Source organism: Hyaena hyaena, unplaced genomic scaffold (assembly GCF_003009895.1).
Source record: "Hyaena hyaena isolate Hyena2069 unplaced genomic scaffold, ASM300989v1 scaffold_1084, whole genome shotgun sequence".
Classification (NCBI taxonomy): Eukaryota; Metazoa; Chordata; class Mammalia; order Carnivora; family Hyaenidae; genus Hyaena; species Hyaena hyaena.
Window position 1 is genome coordinate 320,415 of NW_024081717.1, and position 19,797 is coordinate 340,211.

The 19,797-nt window shown below is 36.6% G+C and overlaps 1 protein-coding gene across 5 annotated transcripts in view; it reads left to right on the top strand.

Moving 5' to 3' along the window:
- Positions 1 to 19,797, top strand: part of BANK1 (B cell scaffold protein with ankyrin repeats 1) — a 301,708-nt gene that overhangs the window by 236,705 nt on the left and 45,206 nt on the right. For all 5 annotated transcript variants that reach the window (XM_039222222.1, XM_039222219.1, XM_039222220.1 and 2 more), the window contains exons 8-9: positions 15,652 to 15,730; positions 19,075 to 19,386. In XM_039222222.1, coding sequence (XP_039078153.1) covers positions 15,652 to 15,730; positions 19,075 to 19,386 — 391 coding nt within the window. The remainder of the gene's footprint in view (positions 1 to 15,651; positions 15,731 to 19,074; positions 19,387 to 19,797) is intronic.

Consider the following 19,797-nt stretch of genomic DNA (forward strand, 5'->3'; position numbering starts at 1 on the left):
AAAAAAAAAAAAAAAGAATTGACTCTTCTAATTCCGTATTTGGAAGTGAGGGATTATTCCAGCTACATAAACACCTACTGCAAATACATTTGCAACAATATAAGCTTTAAGAATCGATCTGTTTAATTTGTAAAAAAACAAAAACAAAAACAAAAAACACTTATTTTCTGCTAGTAATAATATAAACTTAAAGGAACTTTTGTTTCACATGTCAAATAATACTTATTATCTAACAACTGAAGAGTATAATCTTTGTTGGAAACTGCTGGGCCTCTAAGTGGTATTTTATGTTTGTTTCTGGCTTGGATTTCAGAAACCACTTGCTCCTCTGTGTTTAGATAAATGAAATGTCCAGCAGCTGTGGAGATGACAATGCTAGCCTTTTATTATTCAGCTTGATTTTTTCCATTGGTTCTCCTTGACCCTCACTCAGATTGTCCAAGCCTTAGAAAAAAAGAAAAAGAAAAAGTGACTTTTAGTAATGATCAACATAAATGTAAACCTGACTACGTCTTTACTAACTCCAGTCTGCCAGCTTGGAACCATGTAAATCCATTCATTATTTAGTGTCTATTTATAAAGTTTTCCTCCAAATGAAAGCATATTTTTTTAATTTGATTTTATTGAAGCATTCAAAACAGCATAATGGTTTATACATTTGACCTCGTGGTATCTTGTGTTTCCTCTACAGAACTTTACCTTTGTTTAGCTTAGGATTTTGAAACTAAAATTTATTTCAAGATTTTAGAGTTGTGAGTAGCAAAGCTTCATGCTGCTGTCACATACGTGCTTTTGTTCTTCTTATAGGAATAGAAAAACAGAGTTAAGGTAACGAATGCAGCAATCACAGGCTCATGGTTTATTAAAACCAAATTCTCTTCTTAACTACTCATCTGTGTGCTTTGAGCCGCATCCATATCCAATTTACTCTTCCCCACTCTTAGCAAACCCATTAAGAAATACCCTTCTGAGCTACCACCTGTATTTCCTTACATCATTGAAGCTAGAAGAAGACAATCTAGGACTATGCAAGTCCTTGTTGTAATATCAACATTATAAAATCAAGTATAATCGATTTTGGAATTAACTGCTGTAGAATCACTTGAGAGAGCCTTTCCTCAACTCTGCTGACATCCAGTTCTTAGGGTGCTCTATGTATCATAGACCAGGGTATCAAAGTATCCCAGGAGAAATTTCGTGTACAGCCTACATGAAGATACCCAGGAGCCCTGCTTAATTTCCATTAGCTCAATTGGTCCAATGCTGATCACCATCACATCTTTTGTAATTCCTCACACTTTAAAATATACATTTTGTTTCATTGTATGCAAAAATCCCTACTATTTCAAGGTCTTTATTTTTACTCTCTATATTCCAACTTGAATAGAACTGATCTTTAGCCAGTCTTATAACTGAATACAAATTTTGACATAAACATAGCTTAAATATGAAAAACAGGGCATATTTATTTTCATAAATATGAAAATATGAATAAAATGTCATTCGGTAATAAAATAATGATCTTAAGGAAGATAATAGAGATGGCAGTTGTTTAATGCTTTCTGTGTGGCAAGTTCTATGCTGAGTACTTAATAAATATTTTCTTACTTAAAATTCACAATAATCCTGGGACATGAGGTATATTTATGCTGTTTTTTACACACAGAGAAGCCAAAAGTGACGAATATACTAAAGCTCACATAGGTAATACATAGAAGTGTCAGATTTGAATCCTGATTTGCCTGACATTACTTCTGGACCCAAACTCTTAACCTGTATAAACTACATGTATTTATAGATGGGATGTTGAATGGCAATATCAATCACCATCATTACTATCATCTAAAAATATTTCCAATATTCCACAATTGAGATATAATAAACAAATGTCATCTCCACTCTTTGTATCAAAATTCACATGTTCTTTTCAAAATTCCTCTGTTTCTTTGCTCATTGCCCTCTGCATATGGCCCGCTCAACCTAGATTTTGCTTGCACCATTCTCCTTACCAAGAATATCCACATTCTTTCTTATTCCACCAATTCATCTATTGTTTATTTATCCATTAGCTCCTAAGACTAGATTCAAGATTTAACTCTCAAATTCTACTTATTTTTCAAATTCCAGCTCTAATTATTCCAACCTAAAATTATTTCATTCTTTTCATCTTCTGTCACGCTGTTTAGTCAAACTTCAGGGACTATAATTGTTTTATGCATTTCACTTTCATTTTCCTAGCTCAATATTTGGCATCCTGGTGATGTATTATGTGTAACAAATTTTGTATACCCCCTGGAAAATTTTCCTAGTGTTGCAGTATTATGCACATAGCAGACATTCAGTAAATATCTATTGGCTGATTGACCAGGGTTGGTGATAATTGTCATGCTTAAAAATGTAAGGTGTCCTTTATAGATACATACTAAAAATTTCCTTGAGTTTTGCATGTTTTGATAAAATTGTCTGTACGAAAAACTCATTCTTCTTCAAGATACTTTAGTTGAGTTTTAAATACCATCCTGAAATCAAGAAATGTTCATTAAGAATGATTCTTTTAGCTTTGACCATTGACTTTTGTGATTACATCCTCCTTCAGACTGTCTCTGACATTTTTCTCTCTGTGCTTTTCTCTCTTTTACTAAACCCTTTCTTTCTGGATGTCTCTGTTGCATTTAACTTCATTTCTAATTGATGGGCACAACTACATGGTTTTTGTTTTCAGTGTGTTGTTCAAGATCCCCTAATTCCCAATCAACCCATATAATTTCATGGCCAATTTTTAATTTCTTTTTTCATTTCTAAGAAAAAAAACATAGTAAGATTTGATTAAATTTAATTTATAGTTTGTTGTTTGATTTTTGTACCTAAGCATTTCTTTTGGTATCCTTACAACTAAACTTGGATTTTGTACTTACTCTTCAAATAAATTCTGTTAGCCTATTTCATAGTTAAGAGTCTTGCCGACCAAATTAAACTTTTATTTGACCACCATACTTGTGCCTTCTGTTTTCCCAAATTGGCAAACTTCTTAACTTCATAAAGAAATGGTAAGAATCACCATTTAATGACCATGCACCCCTTACAGACATATTTTCATACGTTACATGAAATAATGCAAAGTTTACCTAAGATGTTGATAAATATCTTGACCTCAGACTCTGACCTCATATTGCCTAGAAAAGATGTTTTTTATCAGTGCCCTCATCTCTACGTGACAAGAGTGTTCTAAAGGGTACCACATAGCATTGAGCTGAGCAGAAATTTACATTGCCATATTTGACCCCTTTTCTCCAGGCTTTGGGATCAAAGCCGTTAAAAATCTTGTTCATCTCATCTCCTTGATATTTATTAAATCTGCCTTCTTCATTAAATATTTTCTTTAACTAGTCCTCAACATTCTTCACCTTTGCTTTTAAAATAGCACCCTTTCCTCTTATCCACTATCATCAAATTTATTTTTCTCAAATACAGACAGGAATATGCTACTTCCCACTTCTTGGGAAATAATTACATACTCAAGAACTTTCAAAAGTTTATCAAATAAAATCTTCATGCACCAACACATCTTGGAGTTTCAAATATATACTTCCATGCAACCTAATCAAACCAACTAGGAAAGATTCACCAAGTCTTCCTGCTGTTTCAGTCATGTTTGCCAGTCAGCTGAGAATTTGCTTCCTCCCTTTATTTGCAGATTAAAACCATACTTCTTTAAAACTCAGACTTCAATACCACCTACCCTGAAATGTTCACTGTTCCAGCCACTTAATCGAAATGATTTTATGTTTCTCTCTATCTTGTAGCATTTTTCAAGCGTATGTATATTTTAAAAGCTTGTATTTTGCCTTATCTATTTTGCTTCTCTTCCCCACAGTTGTAAAACACTTGAGGTTTCAGATCATGCAATTTTTGTATTTGTATATCCCACTCTTACAAGTACCATGTTTTGTACATGTGCGTTTTGGATGTTATTACCTACTATCTTCGTAGCCCTTGCCTGCGATAAAACACGTTTGCTGACATCTCTAATTCATTTTTTGAAAAAATTAAGCACAGTTTCCCTATGCACGTCGTTGTTCTTGAAATTCTATACATGTTGCCTTCCATGCTTCACTTCCCTTTTACTCTCTAAGATTCTTCAATCTAGTATGAATTCACCCAGTTCCATTATAATTCCCCCTCACCAGGGTCCCCAGTGACTTTGCAAAATATTATGAACTGCTTTCAGAGCCGTTCTTTTTCACTCTTGGTGAGTTGTGTAATATTGGGATTTACTTGAAATCCTCTTAGTCCATTCAGGTTGCCAGAACAAAAACTGTATAAGCTGGTGCTTATAAATAACACTCATTTCTCTTCTGGAAATGGGAATTGCCAGAAAATGGTCCAAGCAGATTCAATATCTGATGAGGGCATTCTTCCTGGTTCATAGATAGCCACCTTTTCACTGTATCCTCATAGAGTAGAATGGATAAAGGATCTCTGTAGGTTACTTTTATAATGCACTGATCCCATTCATGAGGGCCCTTCCTAATGCCCCACATCTAGTGCTATCACTTTGAGAGAATTTCAACATACGAATTTTCTTTGAGAGACTTTCAACATATGAATTTTGGGATAGACACAACCATTCTTTCTCCTGATTTTTCTGGTATCTCTCCCTCTAGATTTTCCCCCTTTTGCTTTTATGACTGTTTATTCTAATATCCTTTCCCGAATCCTAGACTATAGACCTTAGGATACTTTGAAGCAAATGATATATCCAAGAATGATCATGATATAGGTATAAATTAAAGACAGTGGAGTGAATAAGATCACGTAGAGAAAATGCATTCTGTGAGGAGAGAAGAGAGACAAGCACAGAACCCAGGAGAAGCCAACGGGTAAAGAGGGTGGGGCAGTGCAGACTATAGACTACATAGAAAAACAACTTTTAGTTGGAAAAATATGTAAATCCTTACATTTTCATTGTGACACGTTGTTTTAATATTATTTCAGTGTGTGAACAAGAGAATAAACCAATTATCCACAAGCTCCTTTCAGACTTTGGATACTATAATTTTAAATGAAGATTAACTATTTTTTACATTTACAACTGCAATCCTAACAAAGGAATGAGTTTTAATTTTATTACTTCCATTTTAGTGACAGAGATGGCTGAAGTCAAACCAAGTATATGGTCCAGTAATGGTGCAGGTGACTGATTGATGAAGCCACAGCTGTGATGGGTTTGAAACAAACACTACCAAAATAGAGCGAGGATATGGCTACACAGTCAGGAGCCAAGCCTGAAGTTTGTAGCAGTTGTCAGAGCTGCATCATGGGCAGAGATTAAGATAAAAACTTGTCTAAAAACTGGAGCATATATCCTTAGGCTCTGCTAACAAAATTTTAGTCCGTACTAAGGAAGATGTCCACTTTTTCCCCCTCACAGCTCTGCATCTATTTTATTCTCCTTTTTTCTTCTTCCATCATGGGTGGACTTCCTATTTAATTGTTACACTCAAGATTCCAATTCCTATTACATAAAGAGAACTTTCTGGGCACCTCAGTGGCTCAGTAGGCTCAGAATCTGACTCTTGATTTCACCTCATGTCATGATCTCGTGGTTCATAGACTTGAGCCCCATATTGGCCTCCACACTGACAGAGCAAAGCCTACTTCGGATTCTTTCCCTCCCTCTCTCCTTGTCCCTTCGTACATGTAGGCACATGTGACCTCTCTCTCCCTCTCCCTCTCCCTCTCCCTCTCCCTCTCTCTCAAAATAAATAAATAAATAAATAAATAAATAAATAATCTTTAAACAAAAGAGAGAGAGAATTTTTATAAGAAATTAGAAGATCTGCTTTTAGACCAAATTCCTAGGTGGCCTAAGGAGAAACAAATCCTTTTAAAAGATGTAATGAAAGCTAAGATAGCATACTCCTACAAATCGTCTTCAAAAAAAAATTTTGAGACTCTGCTATTATTCATGTCTTTAGTAAAACATTGTTCATTATTCTTAACATTTAGTAACTATACTCTTTATTATTTCCATTGGAATATTATCTAGGATTCTGCAGCTTAGTACATTGATTTTGAGTAAAATATAAAATACAACAGGACAATTTGTTACTCTTCAAACATATATGTCTTCTTACTCTCATTCCACAGACTGCCATGTGCTTTACAGCTGGCAAAATCGTTTAAAGTCAACACTGTGGAAAGTTGGGCAAGAGTTAAGCTAATTATAATATCTTCAGAATCTCATAACAAGATTTGGAAACCAACTGCCATGTGAAGATTGTTTTTATTCACTCCCTCAAAATCAGAATATTATGATCAATTTGTACAGTGCTAGATGCCAAGCCATGTGGAGCTTTATAAACCTTAGTCAACAAGTTCTCTTCTTAGTTTATCTTTGATAATGAATGATTTTAATTTCATTAAACATTGTGTGCTGCAAGGACTATCTGTGGGTTGGAATATTACAGAGAGCATATTCAGCTAATAGATTGTATTATTTAAGCTAGATTTTTCATTTAAGGAAGTGGGACGGCAAGCATCAAGATAATTTTTTAATCGAATCTCCTCACACAGGAAACAAATTAATAAAATTTGCTGCTGGTTATCTGAGTCTTCCTTAATTCTCCATTTTACTTCTAAGGACAGAATTTGTGTAGCAAAATAAGTAAAATATTGTATTCTGATCCTTTTATTATTTTATCTTCTCTTTCTGTAAAAATATGAGAGTTGAGAGAATGGGAATTATGTCTCTTATTTTTAACTTATTTTCCTTAATTGCTAACAGAGTAGTTAGCACATAGTAGGCCCGCATGAATATTTAACAGATTAATGAATAATGTCAGATTCTAGCTTTAGAAAAAAGGAACTTATTAAAGAATTACTGCTTTTTCCATGCTTATCTCTATTATCTTGTAAATTATCAAAGTATCTTTAATAACAAAATCATACTGCCACACTTCAGTCATATACAAAGTTCATATTCCAGTTCTTTGTCTGTCAGCAAAACTTCTAGAGGCACACAATTGAGAAGAAATAAGTTAAATAACTATTGGTTCATTAATGATGATCCCCCTATCAAATCGATGTGATCACTCTACTTTATTAAATATAGGAAAATCTACCATGCATAGGTTACATTTATTGAGCAATTACTATGTGGTAAATGTACTCTGTGTTTTGCTTACATTATTTTCATTTAACCCTCTGAGCAAACTGATGCCATAGGTAATGCTATTCACATTTGGCAGCATAGAATGTTGAAATTTAGAATTGCCTGATATAACACAGCTAATAAATCATAGAACTGTGATTTGTTCTTAGATTGACTTTACAAGCCATGCTCTGCCCACTGCACCACACTGCCAAGTACTAAAGTGGTTATACATCAGAGGGCTGGCCCACTTGTCTTTGAAATCGTCATCGATTTCATTCAGCAATTATTAATATGTCACTAATCTAACATATTTTGAAAATAACTATGATTATAAGCATAAGGAACTCGGGTAAGAAGCAACATTTTTTTTCATTTAAATATTTCTAAAGATCCTCTCATTCCTGAGAAAACAATCTCTGCAGAGCCTGATATACAAAATGTAGTTTTACAGGATAGTTAGAAAATTGCTCAAAGCCTGCAAGCTTAGCTACTTTTTAAGTTTGGAAAATTTCTTCCTTCAATACATTTTTGGGCTTGCTTGCTTATTAATACAAACGTCCTATAGCTTCTGACATAAAAATGATTCCATAAGATTTTAACCTCAGTATATACACATATATCTACATACTGGCCCACAGTCTCTATTAATTCTCATAAATTTTGATCCCATAATGTCCAGACTTGTGAATAGTATATGGAAAATTTTTACATAATTTCTGAAATCTTTGAAAACAATCCCTGTTATTCAACTAGTAAAAACTTCCTTGATATGATTTTAAAGTATTATGGATTTTTAAAATGTATTCTTATCTATCTTAAGGAATAAAGAGGTCAAGCTAATTGGAAACATAGAATGGCTGTACTAAACAATTCATTTAATACCAAAGCATAGAAATATCAATCAACATGTCAAAGTTACATGACTTTTCATATTAGTATTTTATTGAGTTCACCAAGGGGAAAATATGATTTAAATATAAAATGAGCTTCTGCATCAGGTTCACAATAATAATAATAATAATAAAGACACATTTATTTTCAAGATTCCACTGGAAATCAAAGACCAACTGCTTCCCTGGATAACATTAGAGAAGGAAGGAAGGGAGGGAGGGAGGGAGGGAGGAAGGAAGGAAGGAAGGAAGGAAGGAAGGAAGGAAGGAAGGAGGGAAGGAAGGAAGGAGGGAAGGAAGGAAGGAGGGAAGGAAGGAAGGAGGGAAGGAAGGAAGGAGGGAAGGAAGGAAGGAGGGAAGGAAGAATAAATTCCATTGGGCTCCTATTGGCCAAAGTGAGTGATCAATCAAATTGATGAAGTCAATATGCAGCTCAAATACCCTTGCATACCAGGGCTATTATAAATTTAATAATGCTTCAATATGGGTGCTTTAAATTTTTAAAGGGACATTCCAAGGGCACCTGGGTGGCTCAGTTGGTTGAGCATTAGACTTCAGCTCAGGTCATGATCTCACACTTGGTGAATTTGAGTCCCATATCAGGCTCATTGCTGTCAGCACAGAGCCCGCTTGGGATCCTGTCCTCTCTCTCTGCCCCTCCTCACCTCTCAAAGATAAATAAAACATTTTAAACAGATAAACAAACAAACACATAAAGGGACATTCAAAATGTAGAGAAAATGGACTAATATAAGTTTTCATAAGATCAAAAGTATAAATCATTTGAATAATCACTTGAGGTTCATGGTAACAAAATGTGACCTATGTTAATGCATCCAACTTCCATCTTTTTCTCTACAAGCTTTTACACAAATAGAACTGTCACTGGTTGCTTACTCATATCTAGGAGCTCGAATATGTTCCACTGCTATAAGACCCCATGTCTCCTTCAGAGATTATAAACAAAGGCTAGCAATTCAGAAATAATAGGTTTCTGGTTTTTTCCCAGTAATCCTGTCTTCTACATGTAATGGAACTAACTTCAGAAAAACAAACATAAATCCCCTTAATTCCGTTTCTTTTTTTCTTTCTAAAAAAGGAAAATAAGCCATTTTGTAATTTCACTGTTTTTCTCTGTATTATAATACTTGATGTAATTAAGAATTCTTTTGAACTGGTAGAAGATACAGAAATATTTTCTAAGCTTATTTATTTATTTTGAGATAGAGAGAGAAAGAGAGAGCCTGAGCAGGGGAGGAGCATAGAGAGAGGGAAAGAGAAAATCCCAAGCAGGCTCCATGCTATCAGGTCTCAACACAGGGCTCAAACCCGTTAACTGTGAGATCATGTCTTGAACAGAAATCAAGTGTCAGGCTCTCAATTGACTGATCCAAAAAAAATCACCCAAGAAATGTTAAAAGAAAGGAAAGCTCATGATTTTTAAGAGAAAGAGTTGTGTTCAATTTTATTCAAAACTTATTTATTGCACCTAAATTTCATGATTGTTGCTTTGAATCTTAATTGCAGTAAGCTTTAATTTTAATCAATTCATTGTTTATTGTAAATGTCCAATTGCTTCAGTATACTTTTATTTTTTTTTTAATTTTTTAATGTTTTATTTATTTCTAAGAGAGAGAGAGAGACAGCGTGAGCAGGGGAGGGTCAGAGAGAGAGGGAGTCACAGACTGAAACAGGCTCTAGGCTCTGAGCTGGCAGTCAGCACAGAGCCCGACACGGGGCTCGAACCCACGAACCGCAAGATCATGACCTAAATGAAAGTCAGACGCTTAACCAACTAAGCCACCCAGGTGCCCCTCAGTATACTTTTAATACTTTCTGTCATTCAACAATTGTATTGTAGGGGCACCTGGGTGGCTCACTCGGTTAAGCATCCGATTTCGGTCCAGGTCATGATCTCATGGTTCGTGGGTTCAAGTCCTGCATCGGGCTCTGTGATGACAGCCAGCTCAGAGCCTGGAGCCTGTTTCAGATTCTGTATCTCCCTCTCTCTCTGCACCTCCCCAGCTCATGCTCTGTCTCTCTCTCAAAAATAAACATTAAAAGAAATTTTTGACAGGCAAGATGGCAGAGAAGTAAAGAGCTCCATACATTTCACTCACCCCCATCTCTCAAACGGAAAAGGTCTGAAGCCGTAGAAACCCTTTCAGAATGGCAGGAGATTGGGAGAAAAAGGAGACAAAGTCCACGGAGAAAACAACCTTATAAGGCTACAACAAGAAATAAGCCAAAGTACATATAGTGGAGAATCCTAAATACCACTACAAGTTGGGAAATAAAATAACCAAAGTCTCAACAAGACAGACCAAGAAACACCATTCAAAGAACACTTCCTGAATGGACAGGCTCTGGACAGTCAAAGAGCCTTCTTTAATACAGCAGTACTCACAGGTACAGAGTGCATAACAAGCTTTTAAAACTAACAAGAAACAGAAAGTGAGCCAAATTGACCAAACAGAAGAACTCTACTCTAAAGAAATTCCAGGAAGAAATAATAGCTAAAGAACTGCTCAAAACAGTTATAAGCAACATAACTGAACAAGAATTTAGAACAGTAGTCATAAAATTAGTCACTGGGCTTAAAAAGGGCATGGAAGACATCAGAGAAACTATTGCTACAAAGACTATGGAGCATAAAAATAGTTGTGATGAATTAAAAAATGCTATAAATGAGATGCATAATAAAATGGAGACGACCACTGCACGGATTGAAGAGGTAGAGAGGAGAATAGGTGAATTAGAAAACACAATTACAGAAAAAGAGGAAGCCAAGAAAAAGAGAGATAAACTGATCCAAGAACACGAAAGGAGAGTTCAAGAGCTGAGTGATACAATCAAATGGAACATTATCTGTATCATAGGAATTCCAAAAGAGGAAGAGAGAGGGAAAGGCACTGAAGGAGTCCTTGAACAAATTATAGCTGAGAACTTCCCTTATCTAGGGAAGGAAACAAACATTGAAATCCAAGAGGCACAGAGAACTCCCCTCAGACGTGACTTGAATCGATCTTCTGCACAACATATTATAGTGAAACTGACAAAATATAAGGATAAAGAGAGAATTCTGAAAACAGCTAGGGATAAAAGGGCCCTAACATACAAAGGGAAACCTATAACGGTTGACAGACCGGTGACAGATGGGTGACAGACCCGTCTACTGAAACTTGGCAGGCCAGAAAGGAATGGCAAGAAGTCTTCAATGTGATGAACATAAAAAAAAATGCATCCAGGAATCCTCTATCCAGCAAGCCTGTCATTCAGAATAGAAGGAGAGATAAAGGTCTTCCCAAATAAGCAAAAATTGCAAGAATTCATAACCACTAAACCAGCCCTACAAGAAATCCTGAGGGGGACTCTATGAGGGAAATGTTGCAAGGAGCACAAGGTACAAGAGACACACTACAAGCATGAATCCTACAGAGAACACAATGACTCTACACCCATATTTTTCAATAATAACAATGAATGTAAATGGACTAAATGCTCCAATCAAAAGACATAGAGTAGCAGAATGGATAAAAAAAACAAATCCATCTTCTTGCTGTCTACAAGAAACTCATTTTAGACTGGAGGACACCTTCAGATTAAAAGTAAGGGGATGGAGAAATATCTATCATGCTACTGGAAGTCAAAAGAAAGCTGGAGTAGCTATACTTATATCAGACAAACTGGACTTTAAAGTAAAGGCAGTAAAAAGGGATGAAGAAGGGCATTATATAATTACAAGTATATCCATCAGGAAGAGCTAACAATTATAAATGTGTACGCACTGAATACGGGAGCACCTAAATACATAAAACAATTAATCACAAACAGAAACAATCTTATGGATAAGAATGTGCTAATAGCAGGGGACTTTAATAATCCACTTACAGCAATGGATAGATCAACTAGACAGAAAGTCACTAAAGAAACAATGGACTTGAAAGACACATTGGACCAGATGAATTTGACAGATACATTTAGAATTCTACATCCTGAGAACCTGGAATTCATTTTCTACTCAAGTACGCATGGCACATTCTCCAAGATAATTCACATAGCAGGACGTAAAGCAGCCCTCAATAAATATAAAAGAATTGAGATCATACCATGCACACTTTCAGATCACAATGCTAGGAACCTTGAAATCAACCACAGGAAGAAGTCTGGAAAACCTCCAAAAACATGCAGGTTAAAGAACACTCTACTAAACAATGAATGGGCCAATCAGGCAATTAGAGAAGAAATTAAAAAATATATGGAAACAAATGAAAATGAAAATACAACAATACAAACTCTATGGGATGCAGGAAAGGCAGTTCTAAGAAGAAAGTACATTGCACTCCAGGTCTATTTCAAGAAATTAGAAAAAGCACAAGTACAAAATCTAACAATGCACCTAAAGGAACTAGAAGGAGAGCAACAAGAGCACCCCAAACCCGGAGAAGAGAAATAATAAAAATCAGGGCAGAATAAACAATATCGAATCCAAAAAAAAAAAAAAAAAAAAAAACAGTTGAACAGATCAATGAAACCAAGATTTGGCTTTTTGAAAAAATAAACCAAATTGACAAACTTCTAGCCAGGCTTCTCAAAAAGAGAAGAGAGAGCACCCAAATAGATAAAATCATGAACGAATATGGACTTATTACAACCAACCCCTCAGAAATACAAGCAATTATCAGAGAATACTATGAAAAATTATATGCCAACAAAATGGACAACTTAGAAGAAATGGACAAATTCCTAAACACACACTCATTACCAAATTCACATGGGAAGAGATAGAAAATCTGAACAGACCCATAACTAGTGAAGAAATTGAATCAGCTATCAAAAATCTCCCAACAAGTAAGTGCCCTGGGCCAGATGGCTTCCCTGGGGAATTCTACCAGACATTTATATCAGAGTTAATACCCATTCTTCTCACGCTATTCTGAAAAATAGAAATGGAAGGAAAATTTCCAGACTCATTCTACGAAGCTAGTGTCACTTTGGTTCCCACGCCAGGCAGAGACCCAGCAAACAAAGAGAACTACAGGTCAATATCCTTGATGAATACAGATGCAAAAATCCTCAACAAGATACTTGCAATTCGAATGCAATAGCACATAAAAAGAATTATCCACCATGATCAAGTGTCATTCATTCCTGGGTTACAGGTCCCATTCAATATTTGCAAATCAATCAATGTGATACATCACATTAACAAAAGAAAACATAAAAACCGTATGATCCTGTCGATAGATGCAGAAAAAGCATTTGACAAAATACACCATTCCTTCTTAATAAAGACCCTCAAGAAAGTAGGGATAGAAGGAACTTACTTAAACATCATAAAAGCCATCTATGAGAAGCCCTCAGCTAACAACATCCTCAATGGGGAAAAACTGAGAACTTTCCCCCTGAAATCAGGACCAAGACAGGGATGTCCACTCTCCCCACTGTTGTTTAACATAGTGCTGGAAGGCCTATCATCAGTAATCAGACAACAAAAGGAAATAAAGGGCGTCAGAATTGGCAAAGAAGAAGTCAAACTCACTTTTTGCAGATGACATGATACTCTACGTGGAAAACCTGACAGACTCCACCAGAAGCCTACTAGAAATGATTCATGAATTCAGCAAAGTTGCAGGGTACAAAATCAACGTACAGAAATCGATTGCATTTTTATACACCAAAAATGAAGCAACAGGAAGAGAAATCAAGGAACTGATCTCATTCACAATTGCACAAAAAACCATAAAATACCTAGGAGTAAACCTAACCAAAGATATCAGAGATCTGTATGATGAAAACTAGAAAAAGCTTATGAAAGAAATTGAAGAAGACACAAAGAAATGGAAAAACATTCCATGCTCATGGATTGGAAGAATAAATATTGTTAAAATGTCACTACTACCCAAAGTAATCTACACATTCAATGCAATCCCAATCAAAATTGCACCAGCATTCTTCTCAAAGCAAGAACAAACTATCCTAAAATTTTATGGAACCACAAAAGACCCCTAATAGCCAAAGTAATATTGAAGAAGAAAACCAAAACGGGAGGCATCACAATCCGAGGCTTTAGCCTCTGCTACAAAGCTGTAATCATCAAGACAGTATGCCACTGGCACCAAAAACAAAACAAAACAAAACAAAACAAAACAAAAAAAAAAAACCACATAGACCAATGGAACAGAATAGAGATCTCAGAATTGGACCCACAAATTTATGGCCAACTAATCTTTGACAAAATGGGAAAGAGTATCCAATGGAAATAAGACAGCCTCTTTAACAGATGGTGCTGGGAGAACTAGACAGCAACATGCAGAAGAATGAAACTTGATCATTTTCTCGCACCATACACAAAAATAAACTCAAAATGGACAAAGGACCTGAATGTGAGACAGCAAAACATCAAAATGCTAGAAGAGAAAACAGGCAACAACCTCCTTGACCTCAACCATAGCAATTTCTTACTTGACACATCTCCAAAGGCAAGGGAATCAAGAGCAAAAATGAACTACTGGGACCTCATCATGATAAAGTTTCTGCACAGCAAAGGAAACAATCAATAAAACTAATAGGCAACTGATGGAATTGGAAAAGATATTTGCAAATAACATATCAGATAAAGGGCTGGTACCTGAAATCTATAAGAAACTCACCAAACTCCACACCCGAAAAACAAATAATCCAGTGAAGAAATGGGCAGAAGACATGAACAGACACTTCTCCAAAGATGACATCCAGATGGCCAACAGACACATGAAACAATGCTCAATGTCCCTCATCATCAGGGAAATACAAATCAAAACCACACTGAGATCCCACCTCACACCAGTCAGAGTCACTAAAATGAACAAATCAGGAGACTCTAGATGCTGGTGAGGATGTGGAGAAACAGGCACCCTCCTACACTGTTGGTGGGAATGTAAACAGGTGCAGACTCTCTAGAAAACAGTGTGGAGATTCCTCAAAAAATTAACAATAGAACTCCCCTATGACCCAGCAATAGCACTGCTAGGAATTTACCCAAAGGACACGGGAGTGCTGATTCATAGGGGCACAAGTACCCCAATGTTCATAGCAGCACTCTTAACAATAGCCAAAACATGGAAAGAGCCTAAGTGTCCATCAACAGATGAATGGGTCAAGAAGATGTGGTTCATCTATACAATGGAATACTACATGACCATGAGAAAGAATGAAATCTGGCCATGTGTAGCCACATGGATGGAACTAGAAGATGTTATGCTGAGCGAAATAAGTCAGGCAGAGAAGGACAGATACCATATGTTTGCCCATATAGGTAGATTAGGAGGAACTTAACGGAGAACCACGGGGGAGGAGAAGGGGAAAAATTGCTGGGGAGAAGGAGGTAGGCAAACCATGAGAGACTTTTGAATGCTGAGAACAAACTGAGGGCTGATGGGGTGAGGGAGAGGCGAAGGGGGATGATGGGCATGGAGGAGGGCACTTGTGGGGATGAGCACTGGGTGTTACATGGAAACCAACTTGACAATAAACTATTTTTAAAAAATAAAAAAAATAAAAGTAAAAATAAAAGAAAATTTTTTAAATTAAAAAAAGATTAATTAAAAACATTCTTTTTTTCAGATACCAGAAGTTAGTGGAAATAATGATCAAGAAAATGACTATGAAGATGATTTTACTTCATTATTAGCATATTCTCCTAGTAAGTGTTTCTGTACATTATGAATACATGTTATATATAACACTTACATTAAAGTACATGTAACTGGTAAAGTAAGGCTGAACAGAGCATGAGAGTTCAGTCTTGGAGAGCATGGGAAGACATTTAATTAACTGAATGTGTTCTAATTTATAATACGGTAGAGATGTTACTACATTATCTTGCCAATTGAGATACTTCTATTAAGTTCAGGTTTGAATAATCAAACACCAGTTTTTCCTACCCAAAGAGAATACACAATTCAGACTGATGCAAATATTTTGACTATTTGACAACTCTACTTTTTCAGTATTTTTTAAAACAAAGTCACATTCTTTTTAGACCTTAGTTTTCTCTGCCAGGAAATGAGAAGCGTGGACTAGGTCTCTCTCTAAAGTCCTTCCTGGCTGTAATAGGATGTGGTTCTATATCCTAAAGTCTGAGGACTAACTCAGCCTCCCTACATGTATATAACTACCCATTATGCCAGATTGCGCTGGTATACAATAACTTGCTTCCCCAGCACATCTGATAGGCATCCCCCGTTCAACATTTCCAAATCCAAAACCCTAATGCCAGACACTTCCAAACCTACACCACCTGCTGACTTTCCCATTCAGTAAGTGAAGATTCTTTCTTTGTTTAATTTCCCTGGAAGTACCCCTTGGCTTTTGTACTTCCTCTCTCACCCCACATCCAGTCTGTCAGAAAATACTGTTGTTTCTACATTTGCAGCATAGCCAGCATTCAGCGGTTCCTCAATCTTTCATTATTTATCCTAATCCATGCTGCCATCAGCTCTTCCTGGAATATTGCAGTAGCACAGTGGTTCTCAACAAAGGACTGTTTTCTACTCACAACTGATGATATTCGTCAATGGACAGCAGTTGTTTTATTATCATGATTTAAGAAGGGAGCTTCCCAACTGGCATCTGGTGGGTGGACACTAGCAATTCTGCTAAATACCCCACGATGCATAGGACACATACCCCACACAACACAGAATTATCTGGTCCGAAATCTCAGCAGCACTACTATTGAGAAACCCTGCAATGGCAGCTTCCACATTTGCCACTCCTAATTCTCTGCGCTTCGTGAAAGAACTAATCACTTTTCTGTTCCAAATTTCCCTCTACTTTCTCTTCATCCTTATAATTCTTATCATCATCTAAACGTTATCCCTAGATAACCTTTCTGGTCCTATCCCAGACCCCTCTGTTTGTTCACAGCCACAGTGACGTCTCACATATCAGCCATGCTCTTGCAAGGTATTGACCTTTTAACACTGAACAGCTGATGCTCAATAACCATTATTGACCACTAGTTTTTCAAATGGTAGCCTGATCTGCAAATCAGATAATATTAAGTATCTTAACTAGTTATTTAAATATCTTAAAATATAATGTTTTAACTAGCATGCTTTGGCAAATCAGGAATCAACTTCAAAAGTTATGGCATAACAAAATAATGCTAATGTAATGACTCAATGCACTGAGTTTTAAAGTCATACATTTTATTTTCATTTTTGATAGTAATAAAAATGATGACAAAGGCCGTCACAGATGATGACCGTTTATTTATTATGAAATTTAATCCTCAGAAGGGCTTCCTATAAAAAGAAAACATTATTTCAATTAGTTATAGAGAACAACCTCGTTTCTAAAGACGACTGGGACCTGGAATTGTCTTGTTTAGGAAACTGTGTGACTGGACTCAGGCCTCAGGTTCTTTCATAAGATAAGGGGTGAAGCACGGCTCACCTTAGCAGATTTCCATTAGTGTCATCATGACTGTGAAGCTGGCCAAAACTCACTCACCTACCACATCCAACCCTCCAGGGCTGGGTTCCAGGTTTGGGCATTTCTGACAGGGGCCAAGTAGACTCTGTTGCTTAGACCGTGTAAACATAAAACATAAATACTGAATACATCAACGTAAGGGTGGCTACAAGTAATTTCCTATAGCACGAGTGTAATTCTAAGTTGATGATCGATTTGCCCAGACAGAAATAGTGAAGTCCCTTTGCTAGCTTAAGCAGTAATTTCTTTTCAGTCACTGCATCGTCTACTCCATCAATATTTCTAGAGACTACTTTATCTCGAGCTCGGTGTTCAGTGTTAGAGCTAGAAAGATGAATGAGACCGGTGCAAGAATGAAAGGCTGGCCGCTCTGCCCAGGCTACTAATTAAAGAATCTTGGTCTGTCATTTTAATACTGAAGCTGTACCTTTCCTCTTTCTCACGTGAAAAGAAAGAACAATAAAAAATTAACTTCCATGTAGAAATATGGAGTGCTATCACGGGCACAGTTTTTCTTCATGACTAATTTTCTCCCATAACTGAAAAGTTTCTACAGCATAACTCTTCATTGTTTGTTTTTTTTTTAAAAAGGCCTTTTTTCCCCCATACTCTGCCAACTGGCTTCTTTAGCTATATTTCAGCTTAGCAACACTTTAAAACAACAGTCATCCACTCGTCTCTTGCACGGACGATGACAGCAATTCACATATTCCTTCCAATGTAGAGATTCTAAGTTTGTTTTAAAGTTTTGTGAATCCTTTATTTAAAGCAGAATTTTTATAAAGAAAATTTAAACAACAAAATTTTAGGATTTGAAGTTATTGCGTTATATTATCTTTTTTCAGCTTTCTACCTGGGTACTTATTGTGTACATTATAAAAACAAATGGTGGAATCATGATTCTTAGGATGGAGGGAATTTGGATTATTTGGTTAAGTTTCAGGATAGGATGTATTTTATAGATGACAGAATGGAGTCTTAGAAAGGTTTACCTACCGTTGGTGATTTGGATGCCTTCTCCACCAAAAAATATTAACACTTTACTCAAGTAATGTTTTCAAGAGTTAAGATATAATCTGGTGATAATTATATATTAAAACACTAAATAAGATCACAGATTTACCTTTATTGCATTATTTACTAGCAAGTTAAGGTTTATTATTTTTCCTTGTATTTACCTTTTCCATAATTTATTACTTCTTAGGTGAGTTATGCTGTTTTCTAATAAAAATGCCATCATGCAGTCACATATGATAGGCAGATATATGAATCTGCTCAAACAATGGCTCTAGAGAATCCGAATGTTATTGTATGTATGTGTCATATAGTGAGGTAGCAAGATATAATGAAGCTTTAACCATTCATTTGGTAAATATTCTAAAAGCCCAAGAATGACTATTCACTAAAATTATGCGTTTGTCAGCTTTCCACTCTATCAGATCATAAAAGTTTGATTAGCAGTACTGCCACTTCTGTATGAAATTAGAAAATACGAGATGCCTCCAGACAGTGTGTTTAAGTGAAATCTATCATCTTCATCGTAAACAGGCTTACAGAACCCAGCATTTCATCCTGAAAGTGGACAGACATACAGACAGTGTGCAGAAGGAGATGAGGCAGATGAGCTGGCAAAGGAAGATAAAGTGAATGAATCGGGCACCGAGGCTGAGCACAGCCTCGCGGAGGTTGGGGTTGGCGCTTCTGTGAACCAGTATGATGATGACTTGTATGTGTTCATTCCTGAAGACAATCCAGAACATAATTCACGAGAGCCCCTCGTGAGCAACAGACCACCTCTCCCCCCGCCACGACCTGTAGCTGCTGCCTTCCCGCTGGAAAAACTCCACTGCACATTACAGGGTAAGTTTAAGGGTTAAAACAACAACAAAAGTGTGACGGGCTTCATTACCATATAGCGCAGTGGCAAATCTATACAGGGAAGATCAGCCTTTAAAACCAAGAACAACTTTCTTGCCGTTCCTTTAAGGCCTCAGAAATCAGGCAAAAGATACCTGCCATTAATTCCCTTTCCCTCCCTTCCTTCCTTCCTTCCTTCCTTCCTTCCTTCCTTCCTTCCTTCCTTCCTTCCTTCCTCCCTCCCTTCTTTCCTCCCTTCCTTCCTCCCTTCCCTCCTTCCTCCCTTCCTTCCTTCCTCCCTTCCTTCCTTCCTCCCTTCCTTCCTTCCTCCCTTCCTTCCTCCCCCCCTTCCTTCCTCCCTTCCTTCCTCCCTTCCTTCTTCCCTTCCTTCCTTCCTTCCTCCCTCCCTCCCTT